Source organism: Leucopleurus acutus (genome assembly GCF_964270905.1).
Source record: "Leucopleurus acutus genome assembly, chromosome: 14".
Taxonomy (NCBI): domain Eukaryota; kingdom Metazoa; phylum Chordata; class Mammalia; order Artiodactyla; family Delphinidae; genus Leucopleurus; species Leucopleurus acutus.
In genome coordinates, this window is record NC_139156.1 from 48,616,938 (window position 1) to 48,635,203 (window position 18,266).

Consider the following 18,266-nt stretch of genomic DNA (forward strand, 5'->3'; position numbering starts at 1 on the left):
GAATGATACAAGTACACTTTTCTATTGAGCACTCTTCATAGACAACATAGCCACTGTTCTTCCCACCACTGTGCTATCATGTCCCTTTCCTAGAAACTGGTTAAAGATGTCATTAAATCCAGCGTTCCTTTACCTCTGCAGTTAGTTACCATAGGTATTGCCCTTATAACATACTCTCCACTTTTCAGTATATTTAAAAAATACAAGTATTTTAAAGATTTTAGCTCCAAGATCTAACTCAGTAGCAGTTAAAGTTGGAAGGAGGGGATTGGTTGCAAATTTCCTAAGAGATAATATGTACTCTTTCCTCCCCTGCCTCCATCAACAAAAGTCAAATCGGAAGCTTCCCACTTCCTCCCCATCTTGTGGCCCAAAACTCGGGACAACATTTTTTTGTATGTGCTTTTTATTATAGGTGAGCCTCCTTAGAAGAGCTATGCTTAAAATGCTTAAAGCATTTAAAAAATATATTGAAATAAAACAGTTTTTAAAGCAGGCCATCTATTTTTCTTACAACAAATTGGTTTATATATAGTTTGGCTGCTTCTTGGTAATAATGGAGGGAAACATTTTAATCTTCTCTCCTGGCATTGCCTACATTTTCCTTCTCATAGATAATATTATATTATCTTCGGAAAGATACAGTTAATTCCTAGCCTACATAGGAACACTAAGAATTTTCTTTGATCTTTTTCTTTGTATTCCTAAGCAGCTTTTTGGATACATTCTAAGTCTGTACTCCTTCCCTCTCCCTCCATCTCCTTCCATCTCCACCACCCTTCACCCCCCCAACACACACATTCAACAGTGCATTTTGTTATTTCAGGCATCTTTCTGTGCATTTACAAAAGTAAACATGCACATATTTCTTTGTAGCCTTTGTCAGCTTTACCTTTTTTCCTTTCTTTCTGAGAATGGGATAGAGTAGGGAATGGACGCACACACTTACAGAATTAAGGAGTGTGGAAAAGGAAATCACATAGGTCCTTGAACTACTATCTACAAGGAGTTCAAGGACCTTGTAGAAGTTTGAAATAGGGTGTGTGTGCCAAAACCAACAACACAGTGCAAGGTTCAAGCTTATGGTTTGTGTCACCTGATCAATGTTTCCATGTTTCCTCAGATCAATGTGACCACTGTGCGTGAGTATCTGCCAGAAGGGGACTTTTCAATAATGACAGAGATGCTCAAAAAATTCCTGAGCTTCATGAATCTTACTGTAAGTGGCTTCTATTGCAGCTTCTGTGGTTTTAATTATGATACATTAATGACAGTAGAAATACAAATACTTGGCCATAGTGAATAGAAGCAAAAAAAAAGATTCTCTTAATAATTGTGTTCTGTTTCTTTAAGATAACTGAATTATTATGGCCAAATATATTGATACTGTATTATCAAAGCCACAATTTAATCTGTTTTGATTCATAGTGTTTGTTTGGTTTAGTAAAGCTAAAGAATTTAAGCTCTTATTCAATACTTTTGAAAATTTGATAAATATTAATTGTTACTTCCTCTCCCCGCCCCCCCCCCCCCCCCCCGACCTCAAATCCTCCCCTTTTCAGTGTGCTGTTGGAACCACAGGCCAGAAATCTATCTCTAGAGTGATTGAATACTTGGAACATTGCTAGCTGCTTTACCTTTGCTTCAGGTGCTCGGTAATGCTGGAGCTATTCTTAGACAAAGAAAAGTCACGAAAGAAGTCCTTGAAGATATACCAAGAACATTCATCAGTATCATTCATATGTGGATTTTTAAGGCCACCTGATTTCTTCTTCGTCATGCATTCTGCATTTGCTAAATGACAGTTACTACATCAATCTGCAACTATCAAAAATGAGGGAAAAGGTTCAGGCTGTTAACAGTTCCACACAGTATTTAAACACACTTTGGCAGAATTTATACTCTCCCCTTGTTTTCTTGCTTTTATTCTGGGCAAGTTTTAAGGGGAAAATTTGTGCTGCTGTTAGTGCAACTGCTGTGTATGTTGAGCCACTGTTGTCATGCCAGCCAGGTGCAAAGGCAGCTTAGCTACTGAGGTATCGAATGTTCTGGGGACATTCTAGACAACAGCTTAGTTCCTTTTTCAGGCTCATTTGCTTTTGCTTTTTTGTTGAATGATTCCGATCGTAAATAAAGCTTTTAATAATTTTGTGAATTTTTTTTGTTGTTGTTCCCTGAACTACTGTCTATATTTAAAATTAGATGGAATCCAAAGACACAAGGGATTAATAGTATATTTTTTTATTCTTGATTTGGTTTGGGTTGTCAAAACTATTTTTCACCTTTGAGACCATGACCATATTCATTATCATATCATAATGAGTCATAGCTATAGACACAAGAAAACAAATAACAGTTTGAGGGAGTATAACATGATGTGCCCTGTTAAAAGGATGAAGCAAAATAGACAAACCCAGGGTAGTTTACCCTTAATGTTAGGGGAGGCTCTTGAAACATGATTAAGTTTTGAGGGAGAACTCTCTAGATATATTTTCTAATGTTCAGTACAGTAAATATAAGTAAGCTAAAACACCAATGTAGAATTCATGTTTCCAGATAACATGTATATTCTTCTATAAGAGTGACAGGATCAAATGCATAAACGCAAAGCCTTAAATTGTTGGTTTAGAGAAGATCCTTTTTTTCATTCAGATTCTTTTAGTTCATAGAACAGTGTGTTGTTTGGAACACACAAAACACATTTTATGTATTTAATTTCACAACACTGCAAATTTTTATTATATTAATTATTGTTCAGACCACTGGTTAATACATTTTTTCTTTTTTCTTGATCAGGCCTGAATACAGGCTTTCCAGAGATTTCGTTTAATACATTAAAATACCTTTCAGGTAGTTATGTTTCTTCATTGGATTTGTAAAACTTGAAGCCATAAAAATATTAGTTTGGTGTGTATTGGGGAAAATAGCTGAAAGTCTAATTTTTACCCATTTAGACTTTGTTATTTCCTTGTATAAAGTGACAAATTGGGGCTCTTGGATCAGTGCCACCTGTAATGTTTTTTAATGCAGTGGCTGCCTTTTATTGTCTTCCTATTTTTGATAATGCAGATTGTTGGGAAATCTATAAGGAAGTAACTGATTCCAGTCAAATTGTTTTCTTCTTCCTCCTACCCACCCCAAACCCCACCCCATCACCTTTTAAGAGCATAGTATGCCAGTGTAACTTGGGAAAGATTGAGGTTGTATTTGCCCTGAGTATAAAAGCTAGCTTAGCAAACTATTTTAAAAGCTTATTGGTAAATGATATCCATAAAATTGAATTAGTTAAATTATTTTAAAATACACTGATATTTCTTACTCATTGGATTTAGGAAGAGATTTTTAGTGTTGATCAAACTGACTTGTGGCAGATGGTAAGGGGTATTATAAAACATTTGGATAAGAACAATCAGGGCGAACTACATTTTTCTGTTACACTGGTAATCATTTGAGAATTGATTTACCTCAGTGTTTAACAGTTTTTTTGTTTTGTTTTTTAAATAATAACTAATTGTCAAGCACTGATAGAGATGCAGATTTTGGTGGGGAGTGGTGGGGGAGAAATCACCTCACCAACCGCAGTGCATTTGTGTGTTTTTAACCCTCAGAGAACTCTGCATTTTAGGGTACTTGAGGCTGACTTGCAAATTAAAGTTTTAAAGTAACCTTTTTTTCCATTGTAAATATTTCTGTAAATACTATCAATCGGAAATTAGAAGGTAGAGTACTTTTTTGAATCCAATCCTATTTTTATTTTATACAGTATTTCTCAGCTGTGATCTTTGGAGCAAAAGCCAACGGCAGGAAAAAACTAGTTTGTACCAGTTTCATGAAGTATGTCTTTGGGTTTTTGTAAATAATTTTAACTCAAATAAAATTGCTACTTTCAATACACATGTTGTCTTTAACATAAATCTATTGAACTATTTTGGAGGAGGAAGTCTCACGAACTTGATATAGCCAACTAATGGGAAACATGATGTGTCACTTAAGTGAGTTTCACACTTTGAATATGCACATAAAAATTTAACCAATTTTTGTTAAACACTATATCTCCCCATGTTTTTAATAATACTCATCTGAATGTAATGTCAACTGAGCAACTCACATATTAGGGATGGTAGTTTTCTGGTTGAGTAGTCATGCCCTCCCTGTGTTTATTAAGTTGCTTTAATCCTTTTGCTCCTCTGAATATGACCCAAGACTTCTTTGCGTTTGAGTTTTTAGAGCTGCTTTTTAGTTTTTCAGTTTTCTTCTTAGTTGACAGCCTTTAAGTTTCCTGTATTTACTCAAGTGGGTTCCTCAACCTCTCCTCAGTGCTTTTAACTACAAACCTAGATGAAAGGATCTGTCCTGGAAGTTCCCATCTACTTTCCCCTCTTACCCACATAGAGATAGTATATAACCTGTTTAAGAGTGCAGGCTAAGGATATAGAAAGATTGTTAAAAAAATGCATAAATTTTGAATATTAGTGATGTTTATGGACTTTGAATAAATTCCTGAACTTTTATTCTGTTTACTCAGCCAGAAATGGGGGATAGTACTTAACCTCAGTGTTGTGAAGATTAAGATGGTACATGTGAAGCATTCAGTGTTTCAAACAGGTCTTGGTAAACAGTAGCTTTTATCAAACAATTTTGTTTTCACTCCATCAGGAAATGGAAGAACAAATGTGAAGAACAATTTTAAACACCTGGGATAATACCTTTTCATATCACTGTGGGTATTGGGTTTGGGTTACTTTAAAGGCAAATCTCTAAAATTGTTGTTTCAAAACATATTATTAATATCTTGGTAGTGACTAATAAAGCAGGGGAAAAATGGAATAAACTTAAGTCATCATTAAAATGTTTCAAATAAGATTTTTCCTTACATTAGAAGCAAGGACCAGAAGAAGTTTGCACAATTCACTGTCAGTTAATTGGTATCCTGATACTGGATGCATAGATAATTTCATACAGAAAGTCTTTAAACTGAAGAAAAAAATTGAATAAATACTGTTGAGTGTTTTGGTCAAACCTCTATTTCCTTAGCTTCTGTGCTTGCAATTTGAATACTCCAAAGGCCGTGCACTGGCTCAAGGAGCAAAAACAGAAAACCATACCTGTACACCACCTAGATTAAAAGGACCTGTCTGCCAGAGTTGTATAACGGAGACTATGGGTAAATAGAACTATACTGTTACAAGGCTCAGAAATCTTAATGTAAAGTAGTGTAATACTTAGTAGACTGAAGTCAATTAAAGATGCCTGTTATAATGCCTAAAGCATCCAGTAAAAAGTAATGCAAAAAGATAACAGCTGGAGCCCCTTACAGGAATCGAAGTCAAACACTGGAAAATATTTGATTAACCAAAGGTAGGGAAAGAGTAGCAGTAACAAAAACTGATGAGAAAAATAGAAAACACATGTAAGTAAAAAGCAAAAACTGCTTTCCTCCTAAGACAGGAACAAGCCAAGGTTGTTCACTAAATCTAATGATACCAGTAATTATTTTAAATTACTTTAACACTCCAATTAAATGGCAGAGATTGTTAAATTGAAAAATGAAGAGTCACACAATAAACACAAATATACAAATAATTTCAAAGAAAATGGATATACAAATAGTTTCAAAGAAGATGGATGGGAAAAGATACATTGTGCGAGAATTAATCATAAGAAAATTGGAGTGATTAAAATCAGGCAAAGTAGACTTTTAAGACAAAGGAATATTAACAAGTCTAAAAAGCATTTCATAATGATTAGGGAAAGGGAAAAATCTGTATCAGTAAGAAATAACAATTATGGCTATGCACCTAGCAGTAGAACTTTTAAAATGCACAGCAAAAACTGAAATTAAAGGGAGTGTCTACTGAAGAAAAACAGCCTAAAAGTTGTGAGTTAAGTTTTATTTGGGGACCTTACTGAGGACTATAGCCCGAGAGCTTCTCATATAGCTCTGAGGAACTCCTCCAAAGAGGTGAGGGTGGAGCCAGAACACATAGGAGTTTTTGCTGAAAAGAACATGTAGTCAAACATTGAAAGATTACTGCTGATCACAAAAACTTCAAGCTAATGGTTTTAGTGCTTTTCTGTGTATGGGAAGATGCAAGAGTCGGCTCACAAATCATTCCTTAGATATGCCTCTTAACTACCTAGGGCCAGTATCCAGATCACAGAATCTTAACTTTTTTCTTCCATCCTGAATTCCCCTCAGGGTATGCCTTCGTGGTGGTGGGGAGAGGGGGTGTGCAGTGGCTGAGGGCAGGCAACATTCTTTTTCCACAGGAGAAATAGATATAGTCACAGTAACAGTTTGATATTTTAACACCTCTCAGGAATTGATATATTTTACAAATCTGTAAGAAAAGAAGAACTGAATGACAATATCAACTACCTTGACCTAACTGACATTTGTGGGACATTTACACTGAACAGTTTTTCCAATGCATGTGAAACCTTTACCAAGACAGACCACACGATGGTGGTCTCAGTGAATTTCAGATGACTGAAGCCTTGATCACAAGGAATTATATCAGAAGGCAATACAGTACAATATCTAGAACATAATATTTGAAAATTAAATACACTTCTAAATAACAGATCAGAAAGGAAAACTAGAAAAAAAATTGAACTAAATGACAAAATACAAAAAAAAATTTGTTGGATGCAGATAAAGCAGTGCTTAGAGGAAAATTAGCTTGAAGAAGCTAATTACTGGAAGAAGCTAGAAAAAGATGAGCAATTAAACCCAAGTAAGTTGTTGAAGGAAAGAAGTCAAAACAAGAGCAGAACTCAATAAAATAAAAAAGACAAGCAATGGAGAAATTTTACCAAAGCCAAAATTTTGTTGTTTGAAAAGTTAATAGAATTGATAAACACTTAGCAAGACTAATCAAGAAAAAGGAAGTTACAAGTTACCAATGCCAGGAATGAAAGATGGAATATCACTATAGATGGAAACTGCAGACCTTTGAAAGGATGATAAAGACTTACGAACAACTTAAGCCAGTAAGTTTTACAACTTAAGTGAAATGAGCAAATTCCTTGAAAAACAAAACTTACCAAGGCTGACTCAAGAAATAGGAAACCTAATTTGCCCTCTATCTATAAAAATAATTTATATTTTAAAATCTTCTTACAAATAAAAGTCCTGTCCCAGAAGAACACTAGTGTATCATAAAACATTTAAGGAAGAGTATCAATCTTAAATAGACTTATTGAGAAAGCAGAGAATGGAATACTTCTCAAATCACTTTTATGGTCTTACCCATATATCCCTAATACTAAAGGCAGACAATGGAAAAAATAAACAGCAAAGGGAAAAAAACCCACTACAGACCAAATTTTATGAATAAAGATGCAAAAGCTTTAACAAAATACTAGAAAATAAAATCCATTATTATATAAAAAGTATAATACATCACAAGTGGGGTTTATCAAAGGAATACAAGGTTGTTTTAACATGAAAATCAAGATAATAAACCATATTAACAAAATAAAGGACTAAAATAATATGATCACCTCTTTAGATACAGAAAAAGTATTTGACCAAATGCACCCCCCCCCCATTCATGATTTAAAAAACCCCCAACTCTTGGCAAACTAGAAAGAGATGGGAACCACCATAATAAGAAAAAGAGCATATAGGAAAAGTACAGTAATGTATAATACTTTACTCCTAATATTGAGAAAAAGGCAGAGATGTCCAATCTCAATACTTTTTTTTTAAGAAGACTTGGCAAACGGACCTAAAATTCACATGAAAATGCAAAGGACCTAAAGTAGTCAAAATAATCTTGAATAACAAAGGATGTACACTACTGAACTTCAGGTTTCACTATAAAACTACAGTAGTCAAAACCTTGTGATATTAGCATAAGGGCAAATAGATCAGTACAGCAAATAGAGCCTAGAAACAGAAGCACATATATATCACCAACTGATTTGTGGCAGAGGCAGCAAAGCAATTTAATGCAGAAACTACTTTTTAACAATGGTTCTGAAACAACTAGATATCCATTTAAAACAAAATCTTGATCCCACCTCATACCAAACACAAAAATTAATTCCAGATGGTTCCTAGATCCAAGTGTAAAAGCTAAAACTATAAAGCTGTGCAAAAGCTTTGACGTTTCATTAGGTCCCATTTGTTTATTTTTGTTTTTATTTCCATTTCTCTAGGAGGTGGGTCAAAAAGGATCTTGCTGTGATTTATGTCAGTGTTCTGCCTATGTTTTCCTCTAAGAGTTTGATAGTTTCTGGCCTTACATTTAGGTCTTTAATCCATTTTGAGCTTATTTTTGTATATGGTGTTAGGGAGTGATCTAATCTCATACTTTTACATGTACCTGTCCAGTTTTCTCAGCACCACTTATTGAAGAGGCTGTCCTTTCTCCACTGTACATTCCTGCCTCCTTTATCAAAGATAAGGTGACCATATGTGCGTGGGTTTATCTCTGGGCTTTCTATCCTGTTCCATTGATCTATCTGTTTTTGTGCCAGTACCATACTGTCTTGATTACTGTAGCTTTGTAGTATAGTCTGAAGTCAGGAAGCCTGATTCCTCCAGCTCCGTTTTTCGTTCTCAAGATTTCTTTGGCTATTCGGGGTCTTTTGTGTTTCCATACAAATTGTGAAATTTTTTGTTCTAGTTCTGTGAAAAACGCCATTGGTAGTTTGATAGGGATTGCATTGAATCTGTAGAATGAGACTTCAAAGCTTTTACACAGCAAAGGAAACCATAAACAAGACCAAAAGACAGGCCTCAGAATGGGAGAAAATATTTGCAAATGAAGCAACTGACAAAGGATTAATCTCCAAAATTTACAAGCAGCTCATGCAGCTCAATAACAAAAAAAACAAAAACCCAATCCAAAAATGAGCAGAAGACCTAAATAGACATTTCTCCAAAGAAGATATACAGACTGCCAACAAACACATGAAAGAATGCTCAACTTCATTAATCATTAGAGAAATGCAAATCAAAACTACAATGAGATATCATCTCACACCAGTCAGAATGGCCATCATCAAAAAATCTAGAAACAATAAATGCTGGAGAGCGTGTGGAGGAAAGGGAACACTCTTGCACTGTTGGTGGGAATGTGAATTGGTACAGCCACTATGGAGAACAGTATGGAGGTTCCTTAAAAAACTACAAATAGAACTACCATATGACCCAGCAATCCCACCACTGGGCATATACCCTGAGAAAACCATAATTCAAAAAGAGTCATGTACCAAAACGTTCACTGCAGCTCTATTTACAATAGCCAGGAGATGGAAACAACCTAAGTGTCCATCATCGGATGAATGGATAAAGAAGATGTGGCACATATATACAATGGAATATTACTCAGCCATAAAAAGAAACGAAACTGAGCTATTTGTAATGAGGTGGATGGACCTAGAGTCTGTCATACAGAGTGAAGTAAGTCAGAAAGAGAAAAACAAATACTGTATGCTAACACATATACATGGAATTTAAGAAAAAAAAAATGTCATGAAGAACCTAGGGGTAAGACAGGAATAAAGACACAGACCAACTAGAGAATGGACTTGAGGATATGTGTAGGGAGAAGGGTAAGCTGTGACAAAGTGAGAGAGTGGCATGGACATATGTAAAATAGATAGCTAGTGGGAAGCAGCCGCATAGCACAGGGAGTTCAGCTCAGTGCTTTGTGACCACCTAGAGGGGTGGGATAGGGAGGGTGGGAGGGAGGGAGATGCAAGAGGGAAGAGATATGGGATCATATGTATATGTATAACTGATTCACTTTGTTATAAAGCAGAAACTAACACACCATTGTAAAGCAATTATACTCCAATAAAGATGTAAAAAAAAAAATAAAGTAAGATATATCTGTATTGATTAAACCAACAAGCTTAAGCTAGCTTTAATACCAGATATTGACTCAAAATTAAATATTTACTAGATCACATGACCCTAAAGTTCATTCTAGCCAGCTACCTTGATATTTAGAAATATTTAATTTGTAAGTGATTATTTCTAAGTCAATCAAATAGAAGTGTTTTTTTTTTTAAATAAAGATGTACCACCTACCTATAAAAAAAACCCAACAACTATAAAGCTTTTAGAAGAAAGCATGAAAGAACATCATCATGATTTGGGGATTGGCAAGAATTTTCTTGACAAGATACAGAAATCAATAATCAAAAAATTGATTCGTTAAATTTTATTAAAATCAAAAACACCTGTTCATAAAGGTACACCATTAAGAAAATGAAAAGGCAAGTTTTAGACTGGGAGAAAATATTCACAAATCATATGCTTGATGAAGGACTTGTATCCAGAATATAGAAAGAACTACAACTCAAAAAAAGCACAAACAGTCTAATTTTTAAATGAACTTGAATAGGTACTTCACAAAGGATGATGTATGAATTAATAAACACATTTAAAAGCGCTCAACATCATTAGTAATCATGGAAAATGCACGTTTAAATTACGAGATACTACTCTATTCAACAGAACAGCCAAAATTCAACCAAATATAACACTAAATGTTGGCACAAATGAGCAACTGGAACTTTGTTAATGTTGCTGGTGGGAATGGAAAGTCATAACACCACTTTGAAAAAGTTTTGGGATGTGATTGTAAAATTAAAAATACATTTCTCTTTCAACTCAGTATTTCCATTTTGTCCAGGAGAAATGAAAACATTCAACAGAAAAATGTGTGAAAAAATGTTCATAGCCATTTTTTATTAACAATAGCCAAACACTGGAAACAACATAGATGTCCATCAACAGGCAATGGATAAACAAATTGTGATTTATTTATGCAACAGAATTTAGCAATAAAGAGGAATGACCTACTCTTTCAAACAACAATGTAGATAAATCTCATATTTATAATGCTGAGTGGAAGAAGCCTAACAAAAAAAACTTACATATAGCATGAATCAATTGATACAAATTTGTAGAACTGGCAAAACAAATCTAAGGTGAAAACATTCACAACAATTAGTCTGGAAAAAAATAACAGAAAGTTAAATGAAAAAATCTTTTTTTAGAAAGTTTAAAACAAACCTCCTGATAATTTATGGGTTAGAGAAATTATGATGGAAATTCTTCAAAAATTAGAACTAAATGATGACAAAAATAAAATATCAAAAGTCATAAGAAGCAGCAAAACAATACTAAGGATAAACGTTTAACCTTAAATGTTTATATTTGAAAAACAGAATGACTGAAAACTCTAAAGGACAAACTTTCCACTTTAAAGATAGAACAGCAATAGAATAAACCTTTGATAAGTAGAAGTTAACAGGCATTAGGCTCTGCTGTGCTGTGCCCTGGAGACAGCCCCCGGGGGCGAAGCAGTTCCAGCTAGAGGAAGAGGATAGTGAGTCTTCACCTCCCCTTTTTTCCCCAACTGACAAACTGAGGCTAAAGGTGCCTGGCTTCCTGACTGTGCTTGGGCTAAAGCACTCCAAGATGGCAGAGGAGTAAGATGTGGAGATCACCTTCCTCCCCACAAATATACCAGAAGTACAACTACAAGTGGAACGCCTCCTACAGAACACCTACGGAATGGTGGCAGAAGACCTCTGAACCAGCCTTAGCCACTGGGGGCAGACACCAAAAACAGCAGGAACTATGAACCTGCAGCCTGCAAAAAGGAGACCCCAAACAAAGTAAATTAAGCAAAATGAGAAGACACAGAAACACACAGCAGATGAAGGAGCAAGGTAAAAACCCACCAGACCAAACAAATGAAGAGGAAATAAGCAGTCTACCTGAAAAGGAATTCAGAGTAATGATAGTAAAGATGATCCAAAATCTTGGAAATAGAATGGAAAAAATACAAGAAATGTTTAACAAGGACCTAGAAGAACTAAAGAGCAAACAAACAATGCTGAACACCACAATAAATGAAATTAAAAATTCTCTAGAAGAAATCAATGGCAGAATAACTGAGGCAGAAGAACGGATAAGTGACCTGGAAGATAAAATAGTGGAAATAACTACTGCAGAGCAGAATAAAGATAAAAGAATGAAAAGAATTGAGGACAGTCTTAGAGACCTCTAGGACAACATTAAATTCACCAACATTCGAATTATAGGGGTCCCAGAAGAAGAAGAGAGAAAGAAAGGGACTGAGAAAATATTTGAAGAGACTATAGTTGAAAACTTCCCTAATATGGGAAAGGAAATAGTCAATCAAGTCCAGGAAGCGCAAAGAGTCCCGTACAGGATAAATCCAAGGAGAAATACGCCAAGACACATATTAATCAAACTATCAAAAATTAAATACAATGGAAAAATATTAAAAGCAGCAAGGGAAAAGCAACAACATTTAATGGAATCCTCATAAGGTTAACAGCTGATCTTTCAGAAGAAACTCTACAAGTCAGAAGGGAGTGGCAAGACATATTTAAAGTGATGAAACAGAAATATCTACAACCAAGATTACTCTACCCAGCAAGGATCTCATTCAGATTTGACAGAGAAATTAAAATCTTTACAGACAAGCAAAAGCTAAGAGAATTCAGCACCACCAAACCAGCTCTACAACAAATGCTAAAGGAACTTCTCTAGGCAGGAACTTCTCTAGGCAGGAAACACAAGAGAAGGAAAACACAATAACAAACCCAAAACAATTAAAGTGGTAATAGGAACATACCTATTATGTTCCTATGTTCCTATTATGTTCCTATAGGAACATACCTATTATGTTCCTATAGGTATGTTCCTATAACTACCTTAAGTGCAAATGGATTAAATGCTCCAACCAAAAGACATAGACTGGCTGAATGGATATAAAAACAAGACCTGTATGTATGCTGTCTGCAAGAGGCCCACTTCAGACCTAGGGACACATACAGACTGAAAGTGAGGGGATAGAAAAATATATTCCGTGCAAATGGAAATCAAAAGAAAGCTAGAGTAGCAATTCTCATATCACACAACATAGACTTTAAAATAAAGACTATTACAAGAGACAAAGAAGGACACTACATAATGATCAAGGGATCAATCCAAGAAGAAGATATAACAATTGTAACTATTTATGCACCCAACATAGCAGCACCTCAATACATAAGGCAAATGCTAACAGCTATAGAAAGGGAAATCGACAGTAACACAATCATAGTAGGGGACTTTAACACCCCACTTTCACCAATGGACAGATCATCCAAAATGAAAATAAATAAGGAAACACAAGCTTTAAATGATACATTAAACAAGATGGACTTAATTGATATTTATAGGACATTCCATCCCAAAACAGCAGATTACACTTTCTTCTCAAGTGTTCATGGAACATTCTCCAGGATACATCATATCTTGGGTCACAAATCAAGCCTTGGTAAATTTAAGAAAACTGAAATCATATCAAGTATCTTTTCCGACCACAATGCTGTGAGACTAGATATCAATTACAGGATAAAATCTGTAAAAAAATACAAACACATGGAGGCTAAACAATACACTAAATAACCAAGAGATCACTGAAGAAATCAAAGAGTAAATAAAAAAATACCTAGAAACAAATGACAATGAAAACACAACAACCCAAATCCTATGGGATGTAGCAAAAGCAGTTCTAAGAGGGAAGTTTATAGCAATAGAATCCTAACTCAAGGAATGAGAAACAACTCAAATAAACAACCTAACCTTACACCTAAAGCAATTAGAGAAAGAACAAAAACCCCTCAAATTTAGCAGAAGGAAAGATATCATAGAGATCAGATCAGAAATAAATGAAGGGAACACTAGCAAAGATCAATAAAACTAAAAGCTGCTTCTTTGAGAAGATAAACAAAATTGATAAACCATTAGCCAGACTCATCAGGAAAAAAAGGTAGAGGATGCAAATCAATAGAATTAGAAATGAAAAAGGAGAAGTAACAACTGACACTGCAGAACTACAAAGGATCATGAGAGATTACTACAAGCAACTATATGCCAATAAGATGGACAACCTGGAAGTAATGGACAAATTCTTAGAAAAGCACAACCTTCCAAGACTGAACCAGGAAAAAATAGAAAATATAAACAGACCAATCACAAGCACTGAAATTGAGACTGATTAAAAATCTTCCAACAAACAAAAGCCCAGGACCAGATGGCTTCACAGGCAAATTCTATCAAACATTTAGAGAAGAGCTAACACCTATCCTTCTCAAACTCTTCCAAAATATAGCAGAGGGAGGAACACTCCCAAACTCATTCTATGAGGCCACAATCAGCCTGATACCAAAACCAGACAAAGATGTCACAAAAAAAGAAAACTATAGGCCAATATCACTGATGAACATAGATGCAAAAATCCTCAATAAAATACTAGCAAACAGAATCCAACAGCACATTAAAAGGATCATACACCATGATCAAGTGGGGTTTATCTCAGGAATGCAAGGATTCCTCAATATATGCAAATCAATCAATGTGATAAACCACATTAACAAATTGAAGGAGATAAACCATATGATCATCTCAATAGATGCAGAGAGAGCTTTTGACAAAATTCAACACCCATTTATGATAAAAACCCTCCAGAAAGTAGACATTGAGGGAACTTACCTCAACATAATAAAGGCCATATATGAGAAACCCACAGCCAACATCGTTCTCAATGGTGAAAATCTGAAACCATTTCCACTAAGATCAGGACCAAGACAAGGTTGTCCACTCTCACCACTATTATTCAACATAGTTTTAGAAGTTTTAGCCACACCAATCAGAGTAGAAGAAGAAATAAAAGGAATCCAAATCGGAAAAGAAGTAAAGCTGTCACTGTTTGCAGATGACATGATACTATACATAGAGAATCCTAAAGATGCTACCAGAAAACTACTAGCGCTAGTCCATGAATTTGGTAAAGTAGCAGGATACAAAATTAATGCACAAAATCTCTTGCATTCATTTACAAGAATCTTTTACATGAATCTTTTCATGTGATTGTTGGCCATTTACGTATCTTCATTGGAGAACTGTCTATTGAATTGCTTTGCCTATTTTTGAAACTGGGTTATTTGGTTTTTTTTTTTTTGTTGTGTTGTAACAGTTCTCTCTATATTCTGGATACTAGACCCTAATCGGATATATGATTTGCAAATTTTTTTTTCCGTTTTGTGGGCTGTCTTTTTACTTTCTTGATAGCTTCTTTTTTAATTTTAGGAAAACATGCATAAAATAAAAGTATCAGTTTAACCATTTTAAAGTGAAAAAAAAAAGAAGTTAAAAAAAAAAAAGAAGTTAATAGAAAAAAAATTTTTAATTGGCCAAAAATAGATTCTTTGAAGAGGGTAACCTAACTTTGGGGATACTGACCAAGAAGGAAGAAATAAAGTACACATTTAAAAATTAACTATAAAAATACAAAAGTACAGAGATAGTGATTTAAAAGACATTAACTGAATACTCTGAATAGATATATGCTAATGAAATAGATAACTTAAGAGACATTATCAAATCAGAAAAATTAAGTGAACAAAACACACAAAAAGAAATGAAAAGCAGAAGAGTTTTAGAACTTCTAAAGAAATCAACATTAAGAAAAAAATTCCATAACATATATAACAGAAAGTTCATGGTTTTGAAAGTTATTTCTGGGCTTCCCTGGTGGTGCAGTGTTTGAGAGTCTGCCTGCCGATGCAGGGGACATGGGTTCGTACCCCAGTCCGGGAGGATCCCACATGCCGCGGAGCGGCTGGGCCCGTGAGCCATGGCCACTGAGCCTGTGCGTCCGGAGCCTGTGCTCCGCAACGGGAGAGGCCACAACAGTGAGAGGCCCGCGTACCACAAAAAAAAAAAAAAGAAAAAGAAAAAGTTATTTCCACTAAATTTCCAAGCAATAAACAGTTCCAATTTTACACAAATTCTTCTAGAGCATTGAAAAAGAGGAAACTTGCCTAAATACTCGATGAAGTCCATATAATACTAATAACAAAATAAGACAAGGACAACAAGGAAAAGGAAATTGCAGGCTTCTCCCACTGAAAACCATAGACACTAAATTCCTTTAAAACATGTTAGCAAATTGAGTCCAGCAATTTATTAAAAAAATACAGAACATGTCCAAGTTGGATCTATCACAGGAAAGCAATGGTAAATTAACATTAGGGAAATCAGTATCTGTAACTCTTCACATTAATAAATGACAAAAACCGTGGGATCTTCTCAGTGGATGCACAAAAAGCATTTAATTAAATTCAAATAATATTCAAAATAAATCGAAAGCCTAGCTGAAAGAATTATTTTATTTGAAGATTCAGTATTAACAAAACAAATTCAAAAATATTCAAAGAAAAAAAGATCTTTTAGCAAGGTAGGAATAGAAGGGAATTTCCTTGAAACAATCAAAGGTATCTAGTATAAATCTACAGAAATGTATCTTTTTTTTTTTTTTTTTTTTTTTTTTTTTTTTTTTTGTGGTTCGCGAGCCTCTCACTGTTGTGGCCTCTCCTGTTGCGGAGCACAGGCTCCAGACGCGCAGGCTCAGTGGCCATGACTCACGGGCCCAGCCACTCCGCGGCATGTGGGATCTTCGCGGACCGGGGCACGAACCCGTGTCCCCTGCATCAGCAGGCAGACTCTCAACCACTGCGCCACCAGGGAAGCCCCAGAAATGTATCTTAATAGTAAAATCCTAGAAGCATTTTCTTTAAAGTCTGTAACAAAATAAGGATTTCCAATGTCAGTACTTCTATTTAACATTATTTAGAGGTTCTAGCTAGTGTGATGACAAGTAATTACAGACATAGAAGTTGAAAATAAAGAAAACCTGAAACCACTTGCAGATATGATTGTCTAATACAAAATCCAGGGCTTCCCTGGTGGCGCAGTGGTTGAGAGTCCGCCTGCCGATGCAGGGGACGTGGGTTCGTGCCCCGGTCCGGGAAGATCCCACATGCCGTGGAGTGGCTGGGCCCATGAGCCATGGCAGCTGAGCCTGCGCGTCTGGAGTCTGTGCTCTGCAACGGGAGAGGCCACAACAGTGAGAGGCCAGCATACCGCAAAAAAAAAAAAAAAAAAGTATAATACAAAATCCAAATAAATCCATAGAGAATTTGTTAGAAATAAAAAGATAGTTTAGCAATATAGTAGATAAGAATTAAAAAAAACTGAACAGCCAACAGAAGAGTTCAAACCATCCTGCTGAAGACAAATTAAAATGCTGGCAAAAAAAATTCTTTTAAACCTTTTAAGAAAAGCACTGAAGAACTAACAGGCTAGTGAATCATTACTTGGCTTAACAAAGAGGTGAGAAGGAAGAACCCAGCACTCACAATCACTTTTGCCCTGAGGGATTTCCTTGTCCCCAGGTAATAATAGTGAAACTTTTTTTTAAAATTTATTTTATTCTTGGCTGCGTTGGGTCTTCATTGCTGCACGTGGGGTTTCTCTAGTTGCAGCGAGCGGGGGCTACTCTTCATTGTGGTGCACGGTCTTCTCATCAGGGTGGCTTTTCCATTTTTTTTTTTTTTTTTTTTTTTTTTTTTTTGCTGTACGCGGTCCTCTCACTGCTGTGGCCTCTCCCGTTGCCGAGCACAAGCTCCGGACGCGCAGGCTCAGCGGCCATGACTCACGGGCCCAGCCGCTCCGCGGCATGTGGGATCTTCCCGGACCGGGGCACGAACCTGTGTCCCCTGCATCGGCAGGCGGACTCTCAACCACTGCGCCACCAGGGAAGCCCAGGGTGGCTTTTCTTGTTGCGGAGCACAGGCTCTAGGCTCGTGGGCTTCAATAGCTGTGGCTCACTGGCTCTAGCACGCAGGCTCAGTAGTTGCGGCACACGGGCTTAGTTGCTCCACAGCATGTGGGATCTTCCCGGACCAGGGCTCCGACCTGTGTCCCCTGCATTGGCTGGTGGATTCTTAACCACTGCACCACTAGGGAAGCCCCAACAGTGAAACTTTAAAAAGGATTATGCGTCATAAACATTACATAGGCAAATCTCTGAAATACCATACATCTGTGGAAAGAAAGAGATCATTCTTCTACTGACACGATCTCAAAGTCATATTGTTAGGGGGATATTTAAGTTGCACAGTAATATGCACAGTGCATCATAATCAGTTAAAGTACATATTTATATGATATCTAGATATGCTTATGAGTGCATAGACAGAAAAATTCTGGAAGGCTACTTATCAAACTGATAACAATGATTTTTATGTTGGAAGATGACGGGAGGGGAGATGTCAGGGTGAACTTCGTTTAATTGGTATCGATTTGGATTTCTTTTAAATAAGAACATATTTATTCATTTCATATGTATTAAAAATAAATTTGAAAGGCCAGAAAA

General features: G+C 35.8%; 1 protein-coding gene across 3 annotated transcripts in view; it reads left to right on the top strand.

The window, feature by feature from the left end:
* WAPL (WAPL cohesin release factor) overlaps positions 1-3,878 on the top strand; it is a 77,197-nt gene extending 73,319 nt beyond the window's left edge. For all 3 annotated transcript variants that reach the window (XM_082854217.1, XM_082854219.1, XM_082854218.1), the window contains exons 18-19: positions 1,124-1,219; positions 1,563-3,878. In XM_082854217.1, the coding sequence (XP_082710343.1) occupies positions 1,124-1,219; positions 1,563-1,628 (162 nt within the window). In that variant the 3' untranslated portion in view covers positions 1,629-3,878. The remainder of the gene's footprint in view (positions 1-1,123; positions 1,220-1,562) is intronic.
* The last annotated feature ends 14,388 nt before the right edge of the window (positions 3,879-18,266 follow it).